This window comes from Camellia sinensis, chromosome 8 (assembly GCF_055761805.1).
Source record: "Camellia sinensis isolate YWXY chromosome 8, ASM5576180v1, whole genome shotgun sequence".
NCBI lineage: Eukaryota > Viridiplantae > Streptophyta > Magnoliopsida > Ericales > Theaceae > Camellia > Camellia sinensis.
In genome coordinates this window covers 51,666,500-51,689,666 of record NC_138968.1, presented here as the reverse complement: position 1 = coordinate 51,689,666, position 23,167 = coordinate 51,666,500, and the positions used below count along the sequence as shown (strand labels likewise).

At 37.0% G+C, this 23,167-nt stretch overlaps 1 protein-coding gene and 1 long non-coding RNA gene across 3 annotated transcripts; both read left to right on the top strand.

Moving 5' to 3' along the window:
* Positions 1–1,503: 1,503 nt before the first annotated feature.
* LOC114319799 (serine/threonine-protein phosphatase 7 long form homolog) lies at positions 1,504–21,975 on the top strand. 2 transcript variants are annotated; one of them, XM_082882618.1, is made up of 6 exons: positions 1,539–1,705; positions 2,058–2,090; positions 11,133–11,208; positions 12,131–12,793; positions 12,893–13,633; positions 13,734–13,945. In XM_082882618.1, the coding sequence occupies exons 3-5, from the start codon at positions 11,137–11,139 to the stop codon at positions 13,073–13,075; spliced, it is 918 nt and encodes a 305-aa protein (XP_082738744.1). In that variant the 5' UTR covers positions 1,539–1,705; positions 2,058–2,090; positions 11,133–11,136; the 3' UTR covers positions 13,076–13,633; positions 13,734–13,945. The 2 variants fall into 2 exon arrangements, 1 of the variants encoding a protein (XP_082738744.1); XR_014337673.1 differs by lacking the exons at positions 11,133–11,208; positions 12,131–12,793; positions 12,893–13,633; positions 13,734–13,945 and adding exons at positions 20,780–21,419; positions 21,502–21,975 and having other exon boundaries at positions 1,504–1,705.
* On the top strand, positions 15,348–17,660 carry LOC145796532 (uncharacterized). The gene is made up of 4 exons (XR_014337007.1): positions 15,348–15,449; positions 16,543–16,764; positions 17,438–17,496; positions 17,591–17,660. It is a non-coding gene; the product is annotated as an uncharacterized LOC145796532 (long non-coding RNA).
* Positions 21,976–23,167: the final 1,192 nt, after the last annotated feature.

Here is a 23,167-nt window from a genome sequence, read left to right as displayed (position 1 = left end):
GAATTCCATTCCACAAATAACATGCCATGTTTGTAAGGGTTCCATTCATCTTTTCTTTTCTTTTTTTCCTAACTTTCTTTTTTCATGCTCAACATTATTTTTCCTAACTACGCATTAAATCCATAAACCCCATACAAAAACCAATCATATCTTGCACCATCGCTATAACCACCGCCTTCATCCTTGACGTTGTCACCATCGCTGGAGGAAAAAACTCCCTTTGAAAACTAAGTCATTGAAGCAAAAGGCTTCCCTTCGAAATTGAAAATTGATTTTTTTTTGGACCAACGACATTGTCTCTCTTGCAGTAATGAAGGACTTTCTTTGGGTTTTATTGGGTTGGGTCACATCCTACAGTTTGGTTTTAAGGTTTATGTTAGTGAGTTGAAGGCTTGAATCTGCTGCTCTAGAAGCAACATCCATAATCCCAATTAGAATTTCTATGGATGATCACCAATAGAGTGAACAACATTGGTTTGAGATCGTCTACATTTATTCCTTGTCTCTCCAGATCATATTTTTTTTCAAACATACAAATGACCCTCTAATCTAAACATTCTAAAATCAATTTATATTTCAACCTCCAACGTTCACTATCAGCCACTCCACCGATTCCTTCATTGTCGACCATTGTCAGTTCAACTTCGCCATTAAAGGTATTATGAGTTTTTGGGTTTGATCAATAACGAGCCTTAAGCTCTAAGATCCTCCTAAGCTATCATCTTGGCGGAGGCACGCCATCAACACTTGAAAGTTGTTTCAACGTAGGGTGAGCAAAAAGCCCAGTATAGATAACTCAATAAAATGTTTGATGTTTAAAAATGTCATATGGCGAAAATTAAGGCTGAACATAGAGTTATCCGACCCGCCCAAACCGCCCTACCCGATCCAAACCGCACGTGTGTGGGCAGTTTCGCAAACACATTAGAGTAGGGTGCGGTTTAGATTTTATATAAATTTCGGGTTGTGGGCGGATTGCGGGTTTAAACCGCACCCGCCCAACCCGCCCGCATTAATATTTTTTTTTTCTCTCTTTCAAATCTGACCGTTCGTTCATCTGATCTCACCTCACGCACCTCACTCATCTATAACAAACAAAACAAAAAAACGGCCAATTTCCCTCTTTGTGGCGTTTTGAACATTTTAGTCCCACGTTAGGGTGTGTTTTTAACTTTATTCCCATTATAGGGTAAAACGGTTTTTATAATGCCGTTTTTCAGAAAACGATTTTTGAAAAACCGTATTTTGTGATTAAAATAATAATAAATTTTGGACCCAGAAAATGGCTTTACAAAAGCCGGTTTTACTTAATTTTTAATTAATTCTGAAATAATTAAAAACGGTTTTGGTAAAACCGTTTTTACATTAATTTTTTTTTTAATTTATATTTTCAACATAAATATTTTTTACCAAAAATATTTTTAATAAAAAACGGTTTTAGAAAAGCCGGTTTTTGACAAAAAATTTTTTTAATTAAAAACAGTTTTACAAAAGCCGTTTTTTGACCAAATATTTTTTTTAATTAAAAACGCTTTTCATTACAAACAAAACAGCCCCCCTTCTCCCTTTCAACTTACGAAAGCCGTATTTGATATCCAACCCATCTTCTTCTCCCTCACTCAGCCGATCTTCTTCTCCCTCACTCAGCCGACGACGAAGAGGAACACCACCAGCAAAACGAGGAACACCACTCTCCCTCACTCAGGTTTGTATCGCATAAATAAGGGTTTTCATTTTAGATTTGGGATTTTAAATTTCGAAATTAGGGATTCAGATTTCAGATTTTAAATTTCGAAATGAGGGTTGTAAACTTTTCATTCAACAACACAGGAATTTTTTGTATAAATCCTGCGTTGGTTGCAAACCCGTTTCTCTCGTCAGTTCCCTAAAAAACCCTAGCCCAACAAAACATCTCTCTCTCTCTCTCTCTCTCTCTCTCTCTCTCTCTCTCTCTCTCTCTCTCTCTCTCTCTTTCTATCTAGTTGTGATAAAAACAAAAACACAGAGATGGAGGAGTTTTTGTATACTGATATTGAATCTTTATGTGCAAAACTCAGGTATCAAGAAAAGCAGCTCAAACTCAAAAGAAGGTCATTGCTTTTTTTAATTTTTTTTCCTCCAATTTTTATTTCTTCAAATTATATGATTATATGCTCTCAAAACCCAACTATATGTATGTATGTATGTTTGTGCTTGTATCTATTTCTTTTAGTCAATTTAACTGCTTCTTGCCATCAATTTATAGAATTATGCAGGAAATTCTGCTTTAATTTCTTCGTATTCATTTTGTTCCAAACTAGTAATCTTCACCTGGCCAATTTTTTCCTCTTTTTCAATACACTCTTAGCCAGAAGATGTAGTGGAATTTTGAAATATTGAAATCTTGATACATAATCTTGTGTTTGGAAATGTATTGGGAATATAGGCCAAAATTATAGAACAAAAGTAGGAATAGCAATGAAGTAGAGTGGGATTGGATTTGTGGTGTTCTATTCCTACGCCATTCCTAGTTGGGGCAATACTACTGGCCTTGGCTCATTATTAGGATCCTTGGGGCATCTCCAATGGAGATGCTGAGCACACTACACACAGATTTATACAAGTATACACAACACACGTTTGGCCATAAGCTAATACACCTAAAAAATCAAAATTTTATATATACTAGGGTAATACACCTAAAAATCAAAATTTTATAAAAATCAAAATTTTATATGTATACCTAAAAAATCAAAATCCTAAAAATCAAATTTTTGTAAATGCATAGCTGTATGTCTTGTGAGCATAAAATTGAAAATTAGATAAGGTATTTCATGTCTCATAAAATGAACCCATATATATATATATATATATACTAGGCAGGGAGGCAATGGCCTTCCATGGTTTGTGTGCATGTGGTACTCACCCTGATGGACTTTCAGGATGGTATAGAGTTTGAGTTGGAAGTAGAGAGAGTTTGAATTGAAAATAGCAAGTTAAGAAGAAGTAAAGTTCGAATTGGAAGTACGGAGAGTTTACCATTGCTTTGTTAGTTTGGCCAAATGATGCCTTTGCCTTCAAAACTTCAATTAATAGTCTACATATATATACAAATATCAACAATACAATGGTGTGGAAACTATCTAATTCTTCCATTTTATAACCAAATGATTGCCTATTATATATTTTAATTAATAGTCTACATATGTATAAATTTCAATGATCTAGTAGTATGAAAGCTATCTACATCATTCCACCACCTTATGATGAATAAATTCTACAATTATCTACCTAATTATAGGGATTTCTACAAAATTTTACATAAATCTAAAATCGAATTCGTAACTCAAATATTTGATAAAATTCCCAAGTTGTGACAGTATTCCCCGCCTAATACGACCACATCCTTAACGCAAATTCCTAGTGAAAGCTTTTGATCTTCTCTTCGAATTGATGCAAGAGTTTTGCTAACTCGCTAACTCTCAACTTGTCAATTTCAAGTAGTGCATCTATTTTACTTGGTATTTTTAACACATCATTGGAGTTCCTAGTGATTCCAAACCTTTAAAATATCCAAATTCAACCTTTTAAATCTCCACATTCAAGACGTATTAGTAGTATAATTTTCTCTCAATAAATGCAAATTATACAGATAGCATTTTTAAGCAAGAGACTATCTTATTTACGATTGACCCATATAAACACTAGCTTTATAGTCAGTCAGTAAAGAGATGAGACATAAGCAAAAGAGTGGACTCTATGATTTCTTCTTCTTCTTCCCTTAATCCCACTGTCCCACTGTCCACTACGTTGGGATTGATCTCTCATATTAGTTAGTCAATACGGCCGGATACCAATCCAAATATATATATATATATATGTATTTTTGAGATCATATTAGCCAGTCATTACGGCCGGATACCAATCAAAAAATATATATATTTTTGTAAGTGGGTTGAGGAAAGATTAAAAACAAAGGACAACAATGAGCTGCTTGGAGTTTTTGGTGATTGAACATCACATTGTTGTCCTCGAACCCCCTACAGCCATTGATGGACACTTGGACTTCATAATTTTCTGAGACTTTACCTCTTGAATGATCAACATGGAATTAATATGCCAAATGACCGAGGAATGGAGGGGCATATTTTAGAAGATTTAATTTTAATTTCTACATTTGGATTTTAAATTTGTTAATAGAAATGGGAAGAAAAAAAAAGAAAAAACAAGATAAAAAAGTTCATAATTCTAAAAGTTTGGGAATAACAAATGCCTTAAAATAATAATATAATAGGTTTGAGAAAACTTCACAACAAACTTAACATATTTTTCCTTGTATTTTAATTACATTTTTTTTAGTACATAAAAAGAAAACTATAAATATGTGCAAGAAAGATCCTCAAAACAAATATAAAAAGAAAAAGTCCACATCTAATAAGGGAATCAAACCTTTTTTGAAGAAAGGAAAATCCTATAATTCAGAGCCTCTAGATATAGAAGTCTGGCCCATTTGGACCAAGCCCTACAATAAGCCCATAATTTTCTTGTATGAGCCCACAGCCTACCCCAACCCATTACATCGTATGCAATAACAACATATCTAAATCGAGTTATTCAAGCCTAGATATATGGAAAATGCTACCATATGCACCTGCCACAAAATGTGTAATCCTATTACAAATTGACGTAACAAAAAATGCCGCAACAAAACCATAAACTTTTACATCATGCATAACCTAACTACAAATTGGCATAATAAAAAATATCGTAACCAAGCCAAAAACTTTTACATCATTAACCACAAAATTTTGGACATTTTATTATGTTAATTGTAACGAGATTATACATTTTGTTACTGATGTTACACAATTTTATGGTAAAACCATATTTTTGTGATAGAGTCCAACCTTTAGGGCCAGATATATAGATACTAGGGTAAAATGCCCGTGCCTTGCACGGGGTTACAGGTACTATTGTGATAAATTTAAATTTAAGAAATGCACACATTCTAATAGAGTTTAGAAATTTAAAAAAAAAAAAAAAGAGCTTTTATTTGTCTTCATCTATTTTTGATTTTTTTTTTACATTTTAATTAAAAATCTATTTATTTTGATGCACCTAATATAAATATACTTAAAATTTTAATATTTATGAGAAGTCTGAAAAAAATTTCACTAAAAAATAAAAAATATGAAAAAATGCTTATTTTTTCCTATTTTTATTTTTATTTTTATTTTTAGTAAGCTTTTTTTTTCTTTTTTTCTTTGTTTGTTGTTAATTTTGGCTAGTACTTTGTTCGATGGTACTGTATGGGTGTGCATATGTGATGTCAAACTTGGGTTATAAATTGATGTTAAAGAAATCAAATGCAGTTATTAAAATGTGATAATTTTCCCGTCTTCTCTAATAGGATCAAAATTTCGTTTCCGTACGTTCTTTCGGTTAGGTTGGAAATGAAAATAGAATTGGAAACTTTTTAAACTTTTTGAAAACATGAGAAATAACAAAAGGATTTGAAAGTGTATGAAAATATTTAGGAAAAAAAACAAAAACTTTTATTGATGTTAATAAATTCTCAATAGTTAATTACTTGAACATGTTGAGTGTTATGAATGCTTAGTTGGATAAAGGGGTTTCCCATTTTAAGAAAAAAATATTAAAAGAAATTGCGAAATTCTTGTAACAGTAGGCATGGAAAAATAAACAATCGGTGCATTGCTCCTTAATGGATTCTAGACTACGAGCACAATTGGTAGCTAATTTGTTATCACAATAAAGTCTCAAAAAATCTTTTTTGGTTGGTCTTAATTCTTGTGGTGATTTTTAGTCAAAAGAAGTTCAAAGGGTCTATGTGTCATTGATTTGCACTTGATCTGACATCTGTTTGACTGGCATTTACTTTACGAAGTTGCAAAGATAACCTCTTTATCAATGTAATTAGCCCAATCAAACGGAGTTAAGAAAACAAATGTTTATTTAACAATCCTCAGAGCTTCTTCTAAACTGAGGTGTTGTAACTCCATGCATGAATTGATTAGCTGTAGCTACATGAATCTATTAGATTAGCGATTGACCCAAAAGCTTAATGTGCATATGTTTTTAGAAGGCAAGATACTTTTTATTCTTCATGGAAAGTTGGAATTTCAATATTTTATACTATTGTTTCAGACTGAACAATTGTGGGCATGGTAGTTTAGAGTTTGAACTTGTGAACAATTTAGGATTTTCCTGTTGGAAGTTCTTAGGTTGTTAGTATGAAAAATTAGGGCTTGTAGTATGAAGAATTAGTTTAGTAGAGTTTTTCTGTATCAAAGGCCTATTGGTTATAATGTCTTACATGGATGGTTCAATACATGAAGATGAAATGAGAAATTATGGCGCGCACAGTGAGGTTGTGGGAAGAGTTCTTATAGTATGTGCATGCTATTTCATAGAATGTGAAATTAAAAAAATCAAGGTATGAAAGCAACTACACGCGAAACACATGACGAAAACGGGTTTGATAAACCTGAAGAAAATGTCAATTAAAGATATGGAAAAGGTTCTTTCAAAGCATCTGAAAACACCCACCCATGAAAGCCCCAAAAAAAGAGTTTTAATTGAAAAAATTATTTTAAAAAAATAATAATACCAAAGGGAAACCATAACAACATAAAACAAAGAGTAAAGGAAAACATATGCTCGTAAGAAGGGATGAAGAAATCATGACAAATCACAACAAAAGAATTCAATGTTAATTCATGATAATTGGAGAAATGATCCCACACATGATTTTTTGTTTAAATGTACAAATAGATAATCCTTCTAAATAATACAAAAAATATAAGTCATGTAGGATGCTATTATATATGGAGCAAATAACTTTCATTTCCATGTTCATGTCGATATGCCACTTAAATATTTTGTAATACCAAAAGACCCATGCCTACAGGCACTCCTGTGAATATATGTGGTGTTGGCTCTCAAATGTTCTTACTTTATTATTTAGAAATAATTGAGTTACTTTGAATGCAAAGTGTAGGCATGGAAGTTGTGAGCATTATGTTCTATTGGGGTGGAAAGATTTTGCGCAATCGCGATGAAGGTATGTCATACGACATTGAACCTCAGGGGTTGTATAATGTGCATAGGGGGATAACATTGGCCGAGTTGCAGGCTATGATGGTGCCGAAGGTTGGTACGCATGGGGAAATAATGCGATTAGAGTTTAAATGTAGACTCCCATGTCGGGGGAGGTATAGGTTGCTGCCAATCAAAGATAATGAGACTTTAAGTAATGTTTTAGAGCTCCCACATAAATTAGGCCCTGATTATTTTTTGGAAATCTATGTGGAGAAGGAGAGCAATTTTGGTGGCACAGAGATGCCAATTCCGGTGGGTGGGCCATTCACTCAAATGTTGACACAATCGCAATCCCCTGACAATACACTTATACAGTCTGCACACATGTTCCCTGAAGATTACCCTCCATTCAATCATTCTCAGAGTTACAATCAATTAAATGCATCACAGAACCTAGATGGTTATTACAGTGCCGGAGCAGGTCCAAGTGCTCCAACAACGTATAATCCGATGGTTCTTACAACCCTATATCCCCACTGGAATGAAGAATGTCCACCGGTTTGTAATGTTCAACGTACACCGAAGACGGCTGTACAAAATTATGCATACTCCGATGATACAGTGCCATTGTGTGACGAGGTTGGAGTAAGTGATGAAGATTCCGTGGAAGACTTGGATGGCGCATGGGAAGGTGCGGACAATGACTCTGGTGATGACGAAGTTGGAAGGCATCATGATATGCAGGAGGTACACACAAATGTCTATATCCCTTTCTACCATAATTTGCATTTCGACAATGATGGTTCTATCACTAGTCGTGATGTTGTCGAACGTTGGCCATTGTGGGACTTCGAAACTGCTAATTTGGAGAAAGGAATGATATTTACTGATAAGAAAAGACTAGTGCACGCTGTTCAGTTGTATAACCTAAAGCGCAATCGAGAATGCAAGGTCGTAGAATCCAAAGGAAACAGTTGGGTGGCCGAGTGCAAGCACGGCTGCAACTGGAGGGTTCGGGCAACGAAGTTGAAAAACAAAGATTTCTTTCAAATTAGAAGGTTCGAAGCGCTGCATCAGTGTGTATACCCTAGAATGAATAGGGACAATTGCAACCTCAAGTCCAAGGTCATTGCTCATTTCATCAAGGCACAAATTGCGGTAAGTGCCATGCTAGATACATTATTGTTTTTAGGATTTCATTATGACTGTAATGTATTCAAATATAATGTATACTTGCATATATCACCAGAATTGCCTCTTGCTACCATAATTGAGGTCGTGAAGGAGAAGTTTCAGTTCACTATATCATATAAGAAAGCATGGCTTGCAAGGACGAAGGCAGTTGCAATGGTGTTTGGTGACTGGGACAAGTCGTACCGAAGGTTGCCAAGATATATGGCTGCATTGCAGGCATTCAATCCAGGCACAGTTGTCATGTGGGACATGATTCCGAATTTGCACTCTACCTTAATCGGAACTGAAATGTACCTGAACTATGTGTTCTGGGCATTTAAACCTGCAATAGAAGGCTTCAAGTATTGTCGTCCAGTGATATGCATTGACGGCACACACTTGTACGGGAAATACGAAGGGAAGATTGTTGCGGCTACTGCAGTGACTGTTGCGGACAAGATTGTACCTCTTGCCTTTGCCGTTGTTGACAAGGAGATGATCGAGAGTTGGGGTTGGTTCATTACTCTGCTTAGGCAACATGTGTGCCGTGACCGAGAGGGGGTCACATTGATATCCGATCGACACACAGCTTTGCTTAGTGTCGTGTCAAGAATTTGGGACAATCCAGCAGTTCAACCAAGAGGATACCATAGGTATTGCTTGCGACACGTATGTAGCAATTTCAATGAAAGATTCGGCAATACAGTAGCAAAGGATCTTGTGTGGAGAGCTGGTTCAGCATGGCAAGTGCGGAAGTTTAACAAGATTATGGACGATATCTACAAGCTCGAGAAGAATGTTGAACGGTGGTTTAGACAGATGAACCCTATTCATTGGACATTGTGCCATGATGGTGGTTGTCGTTGGGGCATATTGACGACAAACCATATAGAGGGCTTTAATGGTGTACTGAAAGGCCCATGCAGTGTTCCCATTGCAGCATCAGTTGAGATAACTTTTTATCGGCTCGTGAAATATTTTGACGAGGGCAGGACCATTGCTAAAAATGCGAGCCATCGGGGTCACTTGTACACGGCTAATGTTCAACGATGGATTGATGAGCACCAAGCTGAAGCGAATGTGCATATGTTGGTACCAATTAATAGGTAATTTTTATTGGATGCACCGAATTCACTACACATTAACATTTCGCATTCGTCGATCATTGATGTTAGTCTATATTTAAACATATATGCATATTAATCCACGTACATACATTTTTCCTGCAGGGGAATAGGGGAATATGAGGTGAGGACAGCACCGCATGGGATGGGGGGTGGTGCTCGTCAAATAGTTAGTCTCCGACCACCGAGTTGTTCATGTGGGAAGTACACATTATTTCACTTACCATGTTCCCACATGCTTGCTGTGACAACAGATTTGGGCGAGGACCCTTTTCCTTTCGTTGCACCAGAGTATAGGTTGGAAGTCCACAAGCGTATCTTCGCGCAGAAGTTTAGGCCCATGCCGCACGAGCACTATTGGCCTGACAATGATTACCCAACTTTGCTTGCTATTCCAGCTCGACAACGTGAAGTTAAAACGGGTCATCCTCAACATAGCCGCATACACAACAAAATGGATACTTCTAGACAAAGTGGATTGCACCATTTTAGTTTGTGTTTGCAAAGAGGGCATGATAAGAGAAAATGTCCAGCAAGAATCCGCTCGATTCGACAGTAGTTGTTTGTCTTATTTACATATTAGTTCCATGCTACTTTCTTTGAATTGGAGTCAATGTAATATTCAATGAATCAGTATTCAGTAAATTCATAATGTATTTACGACTTCAATTACTAATGACATAGATTTGGTCAAATGTGGCAAATCTCTTCAATTGCTTTAGTTGTTGCAAGTGTCCTTTGTGCACTGGATTGTGCAGACTTCGGTGCGTTGATGGTCGATTGTGTCCTGACCTCGATGGACACGAGTTTATCTAATGTTAGAAAAATGCAAATATTCACAGAATGAATTGATAATCACCAATATAAATGCAGTTTATATTCAATGTGTGTTTTGCCACATTTTGTTATATGGGAAACTAATTTTTTTTAAATCTTTTTTCCAAAATCCATTACGTCGGTGAAGGCCCATTTTATGAATTCAATCATTTCTCGGACATTTACTACATATTCATATATGCTTAGTTCTTGTAAAAAGTTTGACTAATGTATTTCAAATCTACATAAAACTCTCTTCAAACCTTCGTACTTCTTTCCTGCCCAAATGACAACTCCTTTAAAGTGAAAGCACGTTTTTTCATGTCATACAGGTTGACGTGACAACACACTAACAATAACTTTAATCACATAGGTACCATGTGAACCTTATCTCCTATGACAATAATGTCAAATGAATTACTAATCACCAATATAAATGCATGTCATATTTAATGCGTTGCCACATTTTGTTACGTCGTGAATTGTTTTTTTAGTTTCCAAACATTCATTACGTGAGGGAAGACCATTTTATCAATTCAATCATGTGTTTTAAATTTAGTACATATTGGTAAATGCTTAGTTGTTCTAAAAAGTTTGAGTAATGGATTTGAAATCTACTTAAAGCATGGGTTTTCATGTCATAATTTTGGCGTGACAACGCGTTGACAATATCTTTAAACTCACAGGTACCATGTGTACCTTATCTCCTATCACAATAATGTGAAATGAATTACTCATCACCAATATAAATACATGTAATATTCAATGCGTAGCCACATTTTGTTAGGTGGTGAACTGTTTTTTAGTTATCAAGAATTTTTTCCAGGAAACCCTTTCTTTTTGTTTTCCCTAACTTGTTGCAGTTTGTATACCTGTGATATACTGTCAGGTCGTATTCTAATTTTGTCAACATATGTATGTATTATTGTCAAACATCTTGTTATCGGACATCGATTTCATATATGAAAACTTGTGCAGGTCTATGACTCATTTAGCAGAGGAGATCCCATTATTGACTCATCAGCATCGAGCTGATACGATATGGCGTCAGTCGGTATGAATTATTTACTTGTAATCGATATTTGAATACTACACAAACACTGTAGTTGTTACATAATATAATGTGAAACTGTAAATGTTAGTCCATGGATCATCCTATTTGGACATTTCAATGGTTTAGACAAATTTCCTCAACTGTAAACGTTAGTCCATAGAGAGAGAACGAAGAAGATTATATTAAATGGACCGCTAGCTTAACCAAAAAAAAAAAAAGGTTAAAAAGTTAATAATCATCAAGTTTAACAATTACCCCAAGTTCACGCTTATGATATTAATGACTAGAGTATCGAAGAAAGTTGATAATCATCGATTAGAGTTTAGAGTTTAGAACACAAACAATATCAATTATTGACAACGTGAGTATTTTAGATTGTTCGTTTACTTAAATAACTTTTAACTTATTTCATACTACAACAACTTGCATTAATATAGTTTGAGCGACATTTTTCATTTCAAAATAAAGGACTTTAAACTCTTCAAAATATATTCATTATATGTTATATTAGTCTGTAATATTTCATTGTATTCATTTGATCCCTAACTTATTTAATTCTTATCTCAATGATGAAATGGCGGCTTAGTTATATTTTACGCCCTTCTAATTTAACTGAAAACCACATAAACCCCCATTGTAGTCTACAGTGAAGGGTACAACCCAACTTCATTAACAAGTGTACCAAACATTCTAAAACTTATATTAGTTTTGATGGAGCCTTTTATATCTATATCATGACACTGCAAATCTGTGTCTGTATGTATTTATCTTTGTACATTTACACCACTTACGCACTATGCACCACTAAAATGTTGGTTATCTCACCCACTGTTTTAGTTAATAGAAGATGGGTTCATTATGAAATTTCAATTGTCATTTGTACAAGCATTATGTCTCTTACACACAACGTTGTCTTGTGCAGGCGAAAGATCAGCCGAAATTGAAATGCCGACGATCTGATTCCGGCATATGGGACACCACCTTGGACCATGGAGTCCTACGTTGCCTACTCCGTGCGGGGTTCTACGGGGTGTATCGAATTGGGCCTATTCAATTGGACCACCATCTCGTTACAACTCTCGTAGAGAGGTGGCGCATAAAGACGCGCACATTTCATTTTCCTGTTGGAGAGTCCACAGTTACATTACAAGATGTGGCTATTCTATTTGGCCTACCGATTGACGGACACGCAGTCACTGGAAAAGACCCAGGAAATAAGTTGGATGATTTAATAGCACTATGTGTGGAGTTGTTAGGAGCAGCACCTACAGCAGAAGACTTCATAGGCTTATCGCTTAAGTTGAAATGGATATCAGAGCATTTCTGTCACCTTCCACATGATGCATCCGATGAGACGGTTCATCATTATGCTCGAGCCTATATTTTGTGGCTTATTGGGGGGGTACTCGTCCCCGATAAGTCACAAAATATAGTCAAGATGATGTTTTTGCCACTACTTAGAGACTTTGACCATATCCAGGAGTACAGCTGGGGTGGTGCCACATTGGCATGTTTGTACAGGATGTTATGTCGGGCAACTAAGGTTGATACGAAGGAGATCGCTGGCCCACTAGTGTTGTTACAAGTGAGTTGCAATGATTTGTAGTTTTATCTCATATTCTCAATTGCCATGTTTTCTAAAGTGCCTACTGTAATAAATTAATAATGGCATCATTCATTGTAGGTTTGGGCGTGGGAGAGATTGAGCAGGATCGCCCCTAGTCAGAAGTCGAACATTGCTGCTGGCGAGCGTGCCATAGGGGAGGGCGACCAGCTGTTACCACCTGGCCCGCGAGCTTGCAGGTGGAGGGTTCCCTTCAGCCATGAGGTGATATCGACTAATGTCGGTGTCATCTTCCGGGACTAGTTTGACCGCATGGTGGAGGGGGAGGTTTGTAATTTGTTCATATGAATTTACCCATTTTTTTGTTTGTCAACCTCCGTTGTACGAATAGATCTCTAAATTATTGCATTGCTATTGCAGTTCATATGGGAGCCTTATGGGACAGAGGATGACATCATGACCAGCTTCCCATCGTATTGTACCGTTGGTCGAGACATATGGATTGCGCGAGTGCCACTTATATGCTTCGATATCATTGACTGGCATCTCCCCGACCGGGTGCTTAGACAATTTGGATGAGTTCAGAGTGTGCCTGATCGCTTTGACGCCCACTTGGCTGTGCATTTTAGAGATAGGCGTGGCAAAATGGCCATTGATTGGACAAAGGAATACTAGACATTTATTGGTGAGTGGAACAACCGACGCAACACCATTGTCCATGCTGAGAGGAGCAATGAAGTGCTTACATCTTCGGACCCATACATGTTATGGTTTCGCCGTCATACACGTCTAGTACTTAGTAATCCGAGTGACATTGCTGCCTTCGGATACCAAGGCGTCGGAGGTAGTTTAGAGGGATTGGTAAGTTCTTTATATTCTCTAAAACAACATTTGCTTAAGTTTGTGTATGTTTGTTATTTGGCATTGATGGTTATGTAACACAGCTACCATTACATTACAGGTTCGTAGAGTTGCGAGGGCATATCACATGGCAGACGCTGCCCATATTACACGCGATGCTAGAGAAAAATCGGATGCCATTGCCGAGATACGGGAGTTATTGTACGATGGTTTGCAACAGGCACACCGACGTGACCGACTAGATTTCGGCCACTTTGGCGAGGATCCTTATATGGGGGTAGATATCATAGTGACATCAATGTCGCACCCGAATATGCCATCCACTAAGCCATCGACATCAATACCTTCACCGCATCCTACCGCACGTCATGCACATCAATCGGACTATTTCGATATGGAACTTTGGTGAGGGGGCTTCCATGGGCCTGTCCCCTCATGGTCCATCTACAGCAATGCATACACCGCAGACTTCCCCACCTGAATGTACCAATTACACATCCCAGTTTGCCCCTGAGGTAGATCCTCTAATGTCTGAACATACTTCCACACACCATGGCCATATATTGGACCCCTCCTGGTCACCACCCCCATATAGGACAGCGGTTGGTACCCCGGTGACTCCCTTAGCACCACTGTCTACTACATGTCTGTCTACTATGATTCCCTCTGCGTCGACATTGACCACACCCGACCCTTTCACAGTACCATCATCTCCTACCCCACCATCATCTCCTACACCACATATAACCTTCACCTACCATGTTGATCCACTCATTACCCATGACTTCCACATTGACGGGGAGGGAGAGGGCTAGGTCCATGCACCTACCAGAGGGACAAGTAGGGGTAGAGGTTGTGGCGGCCGTCGTGGTGTAAGTAGAGGTCGAGGGCGAGGGCGAAAGCGAGGGCGACGCCAAGCAATAGACCATGACAATAATGCAACGGATGATGGCGTTTCACAGCTTAGTGCCGTATGTGAAGGTGTTCCGGAGATGGTATCAAATGATTGTACTGCAACCATTGGTGATGTGCAGCCAGCTTCTACAGAAGCGGGCGAGGGAGTCGTACGTACAGCAGCGCAAGATATACTGAGAGTATATAGTAAGAGACCCAGGAGACAAACCCATGGAAGGGGTTGTGGAACAGGGGGAAAATTAGGACATTAGGAACAACCAACATTGGTAAGTATATTCAAACATCACCTACCAGGTGGTGTTTTCACTTGGATTAGTCTATATTGTTTAAATCAACATTAGTCTACATTGTTTAAGTTGTGGCTTATTTTATAGTTCTGGCTTTTGGCTTATCTTATCTTGTAATTGTGGCTTATTTTATAAGATTCTAGATGCTGATGCTACTACTATTTTTGTTACTGTTTTGAAGGAAGGGGTAGCTGCTTGCTGTGTTACTGGTTGCTGGTTGCTGGTTGCTTGCTGCTTCTTCATTCTGGTTGCTGCCGACTGTGTGTTGCTGCTGCTGGCTTGGATCAGTGAGCTGATAATTAGGTATGAATTTTATGGTCTTAAAATAGCTTTGGATGTGTTGCAGCTCCCCACTATTAGCTAAAGAAGTCAATGAATTGATAGTTTAAGCACTAAATTAAAGCTTGTTCTGAACATTTGGAATACCTATATTTTCTATTTGTTTAGCTACTTCATGCATAATTTGCTTATTGAAAGTGGCAACATTTTTCACTGCCTTTTGATGTTTGCAGCGACATGAAGACCGTGTAATTATTATAAGCTCTAAAGATAGCGACAACACAATTTCTGATGTGGAAAACGCACGCCGTCAAATAGCCAGTTTGATTCTCAAGGTCATGTAATTTCTCAATATGTAATAAAGCTGTGATGTATTTGATGTGCTCAATTACAATGATGTGATGGTTATCATTTTTTAAAATTGTTATGCACAGTTATCATAATCATACCCATGTTCATTAATGGTGTGAGTTTAACACATCATGCATATGAAAGAAAATGCATATATTTTATCATGCAATCTGTAATGGCCCCCAGTCAAAGTTATGAGTTTTCATGTATTTGCTAATTTTACAATATATGTGCCTCATGGTCCATCCATTGCAGCATCACAATGAACAAATGCATGTGATATGCTCCTTGATTTCTCCTTTTTTCTTTTTCTTTTTCTTTCTGAATTTAAATTTATAATGTTTCTAATCTATTCAAATTTGAAACCTCTCCATATATATATATATATATATATTTTTCCTGTTCTGTGAAACAAGAGGTTATATATTTATATACATTAGTTAATTTTTTCTTCTTACAATTTACTACCGTTAATGGGTAGTCAGTTGTTTTGGTTGAAATTGAATAGCCAAGCTGTCAACCCTAAATTAATTTTTTGTGCACTTATAGGGTCAAAGCCAGATTTCTTACATCGTGTTTGTGGAATATAATTTAATATTTCATGCGTTTTTAATTGAAATATACCTTATAATGTGGGGCTTTTTGAAAATTTTTGCCATCTCTGTGCTTTTGGCGTTTTAAATGTTGTCTACCAATTAGGCCTCGTTTTGCAAGTTATTTTTTTAGCCAAAAAGTCAAAAAGTCACTAAAAAAACTAAAAAGCCAACCAGTAAAAAGGATCCCAACAGAGTGCATTAAAGTGTTTCAAACTTTGTGATATTTTAATCCCCACCACATTGCTTCTCAATTTTTATATATTGACATGCACTCATAGCATTCATCATATTGTTGCCAGCCTATATTTCTTGTCATAACTCAACTCTTGTTTGCTTGATTCTGTTGATTCTAAAAAATGTTACCTATGGATTGGTTTTATTTATCCATTTTGTGAGTCCATATATAGCTGATTAGAAGTTAAGTTGCTTACCTTGTCATGGTTGATTGATGGAAAAACATATTGTCTCTGCTCTCATATAGGACGATGATGGAAATCTAGAGGCACTGAAAGTTGGTGGTGGTCATGTAGCTGCAATTACAATAAGGCTTCTGATTGCTGGTTTCCAAGCAGGTGGTTTGATTGGAATATCTGGTCAGAACATTGAGAAACCTAGGATATCCTCTGGTGCCACAATAACAGTGCTTGCTCAAAGTCAATTGCCTTTATGTGCATCTGCACATGAATCTGATCGAGTGGTGCAGGTGAGGATTTTTTATTTTTTTATTTTTTTCCAGTTATGAACTTAAAGCAAGATTCAGGAGTACAGGTTTTCCAAATTTTATAATGTTTCTAATTAGTCTTTATATTATGCTTGTTCTGCCTCTGTCACTTACTAGTGGATGAATGATTTGATGGTATTTTAATTGAGGAAGCAAGGAATGAGAACTTATCTACTGTTTTTTTAATCACAAACCACAATATTTAAGCTGAAAAAACGTAAATATATTGATGCTTCTGCATAAACAAAGTAATGGTTGACTGACCTGAATATGCAAGTATCTTTAAGTGTGGTTTAAATTACATATAAAAGAAAGTATATGCTTTGGACTAGTGTCACAAGTACTATTATTTAAACCTGGTATTTTCTGGAAACACATAATATGGCATGCATCTGTCCTCTACTATCCTGGTTGATGGGCACCGAGGCTAAGGCTTCAGAGAACCGTCCCTTTGTTCCCACACCATTGGTGGAACTTGATTGTGCACTGGATTAGGTTCTGCAATTGCTGAATATTTTTAGAATGTTGATCATTTTTCATGAAATTATATTCATTAACATGTAGTGATTTTTCTTGGGCTCAACATTATGCTTGATTATTATGCCTTCTGTTAATTTTGCTGCTGAGAAATGATAATCAATTGTGTAAAATTCAGTTATGAGGAGATGTTTCTGCAGTAATGAAAGCTTTGGAGGAGATTGGAACTCATCTAAGGTGTAATATTAAAATTTTAATTTACTACATATGATTGTCTTTTAACTATCCATTTTAGTTTTCTTTATAATATCTAATAATTCTATTTGTATAGGGAAAATCCACCTAAACAAGTAGTTCAGCTAAATCCAACGTGTAATCTTGCCTTCAACCGACCACCTCAGCAATATGTGGACCTAATTTCAGGTTATTCAATGCTTTTTGATTAAAATATTGGTATTATTGATCTGCCACATTCTGCAGTTGTATGAAAATTTAATTTTTTTTTCCTTACAACGACATCATCTTTAGGACAACCAATCTTGCAGCTGATTATGTAACTCTGGAGATGATGGTCTCAGATTATCTACAGTTGTATCAAAAAGGACTGTTTGTTTGTCTTAAAAAGGATATAATCATCATTAAATCATAAATAATTGTACATCATGATTATCTGCATCAAATTTAAACAAGAGCTTTGAATTGAAATTTCAAACTTTCTAACTCTTGGAACTATTTTATTTCATGGACGTAGAGCAGCAGTGTTTCGTAGCAAACTCTTGGAACTATTTTGTTACTATTTTGAAGGAAGGGGTAGCTGATTCTGGTTGCTTGCTGTTTCTTGATTCAAAAAGAGGGCAATGTTTGAAGGGCTTGTTCGCCAACTGCTTGTGGGTTATCTTGGCCAATACATGAAAGATATAGAAAAGGAACAACTTAGGATCAGCCTATGGAATGGTAACCAATTTTATTTGTTTCCCTTTTCTTATCATTATGCTCTCTTCTTTTGTAATTACTATTATTTGGATGGATATTAGTATTAATTTTTCAACCTCTCTAAAATCTATTTATATAATAGTTTGTCTGCTGTTATCATCCCTATGTTGATATGTACAAAGATGTTTCTTTTTACATTTAGATGGCATGTGCATTGAAATTTTTTTGATGATTTTCTCATGCAGAAGAAGTATTATTGGAGAATGTAGAACTAATTCCTGAAGCTTTTGATTATCTCCAGCTGCCGTTTGCCCTAAAGCAAGGTGTTGTAAACTAATCACTATATGTGCATAGTTATTATTCTTTGTTTTTTGTACCACTAGTGTTTTTATTCCAGTAACATCTTTGCATATTTTTCTTCATGTGTGCCTTTTATTTTTTCACTTTGCTTCATCTAAATTCCTTATGGGTATGATTCAATTGGGATTTCATCATAATTACTCATTGTATTTTGCTTGAAGTACATGAAGCTAAGTAAGGAGTTGTAACAACAGACGGAATTTAATTAGCCCGTGTAGGTTAGGAGTTAGAGCCGAAAACGCGTTAAACTTAACCGAAAAAGGGCGTTAAGAGAGCGACAATACGAAATAGCCTCTGAACCACCGTTCGGATGTCACGGCCACCTTCCCCATCATAAATAGGACCTGTGACAATAGACGGATTGTAATTAGCGCGTGTAGGTTGGGAGTTAGAGCCGAAAAAGGGCGTTAAGAGGGCGAAACTGCGAAACAGCCCCCAAACCACTGTTCAGATGTCACGGCCACCTTCCCTATAACAAATATGACCTGTCAAAACAGACGGAATTTAATTAGCCCGTGTAGGTTGGGAGTTAGAGCCAAAATCGCCTTAAACTTAACCAAAAAAGGGCATTAAGGGGGCAAAACTGCGAAACAGCCTCTGAACCACCATTCAAATGTCACGGCCAGCTTTCCCGTGACAAATAGGACTTGTGACAATAGACGGAATGTAATTAGCACGTGTATGTTGGAAGTTAGAGCCGAAAACGCCTTAAACTTAACCGAAAAAGGGCGTTAAGAGGGCGAAACTCCGAAACAGCCCCCGAACGACTGTTCAGATGTCACGGCCACCTTTCCTATAACAAATACGACCTGTCAAAATAGACATAATTTAATTAGCCCGTGTAGGTTGGGAGTTAGAGCCGAAATCGCCTTAAACTTAACCGAAAAAGGGCATTAAGGGGGCAAAACTGCGAAACAGCCTTTGAACCACCGTTCAAATGCCACGGCCAACTTTCCCGTGACAAATAGGACCTGTGACAATAGACGGAATGTGATTAGCACGTGTATGTTGGAAGTTAGAGCCGAAAACGCCTTAAACTTAACCGAAAAAGGGCGTTAAGAGGGCGAAACTCCGAAACAGCCCCCGAACCACTGTTCAGATGTCACGGCCACCTTCCCTATAACAAATACAACCTGTCAAAACAGACGGAATTTAATTAGCTCGTGTAGGTTGGGAGTTAGAGCCGAAATCGCCTTAAACTTAACCGAAAAATGGCATTAAGGGGGCAAAACTACGAAACAGTCTCTGAACCACCGTTCAAATGCCACGGCCAGCTTTCCCGTGACAAATAGGACCTGTGACAATAGACGGAATGTAATTAGCACGTGTATGTTGGAAGTTAGAGCCAAAAACGCCTTAAACTTAACCGAAAAAGGGCGTTAAGAGGGCGAAACTCCGAAACAGCCCCCGTACCACCGTTCGGATGTCACGGTCACCTTCCCTATAACAAATAGGACCTGTCAAAATAGACAAAATTTAATTAGCCCGTGTAGGCTGGGAGTTAGAGCCGAAAATGCCTTCAAGTTAACCGAAAAAGGGCGTTAAGGGGGCAAAACTGCGAAACAGCCTCTGAACCACCGTTCAAATGTCACGGCCAGCTTCCCCGTGACAAATAGGACCTGTGACAATAGACAGAATGTAATTAGCACATGTATGTTGAAAGTTAGAGCCGAACACGCCTTAAACTTAACCGAAAATTGGCATTAAAGGGGTGAAACTGCGATACAGCCCCCGAACCACGTTACGGAAGTCACGGCTACATTGCCTGTGACAAATAGGACCTGTGACAACAGACGAAATGTAATTAGCAAGAGTAGGTTGAGAGTTAGAGCTGAAAATGCATTAAACTTAATCGAAAAATGGCGTTAAGGGTGCGAAAAAGTAAAAAGGGCGTTAAGAGTGCGAAAAAGCTAATTGATAAACTCACGTTGTTGCTGTATAATTGATATTGTGTGTTATATCCTCATAAATCATTATTTGCCTATTTTAGTTGAAATAACAATATGTTAAGCTAAAAGGAATCATTGACTGATTTTTATTAATATAGTCTTGCTATATTAATTGGTATATTCGTTGTGTTATTCATCTAAATTCATCCGAGTTAGTTATCTAATTTTTTCCTTCTCCATAAGCTAAATTACTTGTTAAATAAATTGAACCATATTCTGTTTAAACAAACATCAAGCTCTACATTTTTTATTACTTACCTCACTGGTTTTTGTTGCAGATTGATAATGTTGGCATAGATACAGTGATGTTTTTGGGCCAGATTGATGATGTTTGCATGGGCGCAATTTACATTATATTTTTTGTTTATGGAAAACATTTACAGCTGATATGTTTTGTTATTAAGTTTTTTTTTTTTTTTAAGTTTGAATTGTAATTGTTCATTCGGATAGTATATGTATTTGTTAGATTATACTATATTTATGGATTCTTATTTTCTTTGATATGTACGGTTAATAGTTAAGTTGTGTATATGGTTGAAAATTGAATGCTACAGGTTGTGGAGAAATATTTTTATTGAATGGTTGAGAATTGAATGAATGAATGGATGGATGAATAATTTTGTATATGCACAGGTTACAGGTGAGAAATAATTTTGGATGAATAATAGAATGAATGAATGGTTGTGGAGAAATAATTTTGTCAATGTGGTTCTTATATGAATTCACCTTGTGTAGGTTTTACTTACTACCACAATGATTCTGCCTTGCCTACGACCACATTGGCCCTGACAGATAATTGTTTGAAGGGAACGACCATATGTCAAATTTTAGGGTTTAATGTTAAGGGCTGGTGTGGACGGCTTGTGTTTTCACCATCTCAATGCCTGATATTTCCTGCTCCTAAGCCTTTCTTTTGTTGTAAGTATGACTATATACTTCAGTTAGCTTTTTCTTCACGTCTGGCAACCAAGTTTCAAATTTATTTTGCATTTCTTCTCAGGTGTTGTCCCTGCATTTGATCCCATTTTTGTCCCTCAAGATGTCGACACATTTGATGCTGAAGCACCAAACATTGCAATGCCGAGTCTGTCACCTGCTCAATCTAACAAATCATCTTTGCTTACTCCACTTGGTCAGCCTTTAGGTTCTTCTCTTTCGGGGCCATCAGGTCTCAGCCCTCCCCCCAAAATTTTACAAGGAAACATCATGACAAATTCAATTGTTCAGGTATTCAAGCAGGCTGCAGTGTGCCTTTAGGATGATCTTCTCAATGTTTTGAAGTCCAAGGATTTTCATGATCATGAGTCTATGATCCTAGAGGCCTGTTTCATTTTTTGTGCTCTAGATGCTATGTTTGTTGATTCTCAACCCTTTAAAGAACAAGTGGAGGAATTTATTGGTTGTGCAGCATGACTTGCTGAAGTAGAATTGTCTATTGACAATTTTGTGTATAATGATAAAGACTTGTTCCTTTCTTTATGGTTGCACCTCTTATTTATCTTGAGCTCTTTTATTCTGGTTTTTATGTTGAGTAGTGACTTTCAAATCCGTTGTAAGACCAATCCAATCCAATCTTTGTAAGACCAATCCAATCCAATCTGATCTCTCATTTCCAATTCCAAATTCAAACTTTTCTTGAATTCTCAGATCATTTTCACCAGGAATTACAAGAGGAAGAGGAAATCAGCCTTGAGAAAACATTGCTATATGTAGCACATGTAATTTGAAGTCTGATTTAATAGGGTTTTTGTTTTGAGTAGTTGTTGTTGTTAAGGGTAGTTTATATTTTATTGAACTAGTAGGGTTAAGTGTGTTAGATTGAAGAAGTTTTGTTAGGCTGAATAGAGAAAATTAGGGTTAGGGTTTATGATGGAAGATTGATTGATAATGGTGCGGCTGTTGGGATTGACTGGGCAATTTCCCTGTTTGGGGCATTTTGAATATTTTAGTCCGACTTATAGGTTGTGTTTTCTACTTTATTCCCAATATAGGGTGAAACGGGTTTACCAAAACCGTTTTCATTAAAATGGCATTGGCAAAACCGTTTTTGATAGCTCAGTCAAAAAGCTTACCTTAACTGGGGGTCCTCAAATAGTGACCTCTACGTAAAGAATTTCAATCTCCATCAGGAAAGAAGAAAGAGTCACCTCCTAATTCCTGGAAGTCCAGTGAAAATGATGACTCTAGTAAGGAATGGGGGGTTCACAGAAAACTAAACTTGGGGGCTGGACAATCAACCTCAAAGCCAAGTGGTTGGTCCAATTGGGGGACTACTAAAGTTCAGACAGACGAACTACCGCCTTCAACAACACAGAAAACAGAACAGGCAGCTCAGTCAAAAGCTTCCCTTAACTGGGGCTTGTCAAATAGCGACCTCTACGTAAAGAATTTCAATCTCTATCAGGAAATAAAAAAGAATCACCTTCAAATTCCTGGAAGCCCAGTCAAAATGATGACTCTAGTAACGAATGGGGGGTTGACAGAAAACTAAACTTGGAGGCTGAACAAACAAGCTCAAAGCGAAGTGGTTGGTCCAATTGGGGGACTACTAAAGTTCAGACAGACGAACTACTGCCTTCAACAACACAGAAAACAGAACAGGTAGCTCAGTCAAAAGCTTCCCTTAACTGGGGTTCCTCAAATAGTGACCTCTACGTAAAGAATTT

Bases quoted from the DNA above. Each gene is read 5' to 3' on its own strand.
- LOC114319799 (XM_082882618.1), top strand. From the start codon at position 11,137: ATGACTCATTTAGCAGAGGAGATCCCATTATTGACTCATCAGCATCGA. The intron at 11,209-12,130 runs GTATGAATTATT...TGTCTTGTGCAG, and splicing joins ATACGATATGGCGTCAGTCG to GCGAAAGATCAGCCGAAATT. The intron at 12,794-12,892 runs GTGAGTTGCAAT...CATTCATTGTAG, and splicing joins GCCCACTAGTGTTGTTACAA to GTTTGGGCGTGGGAGAGATT.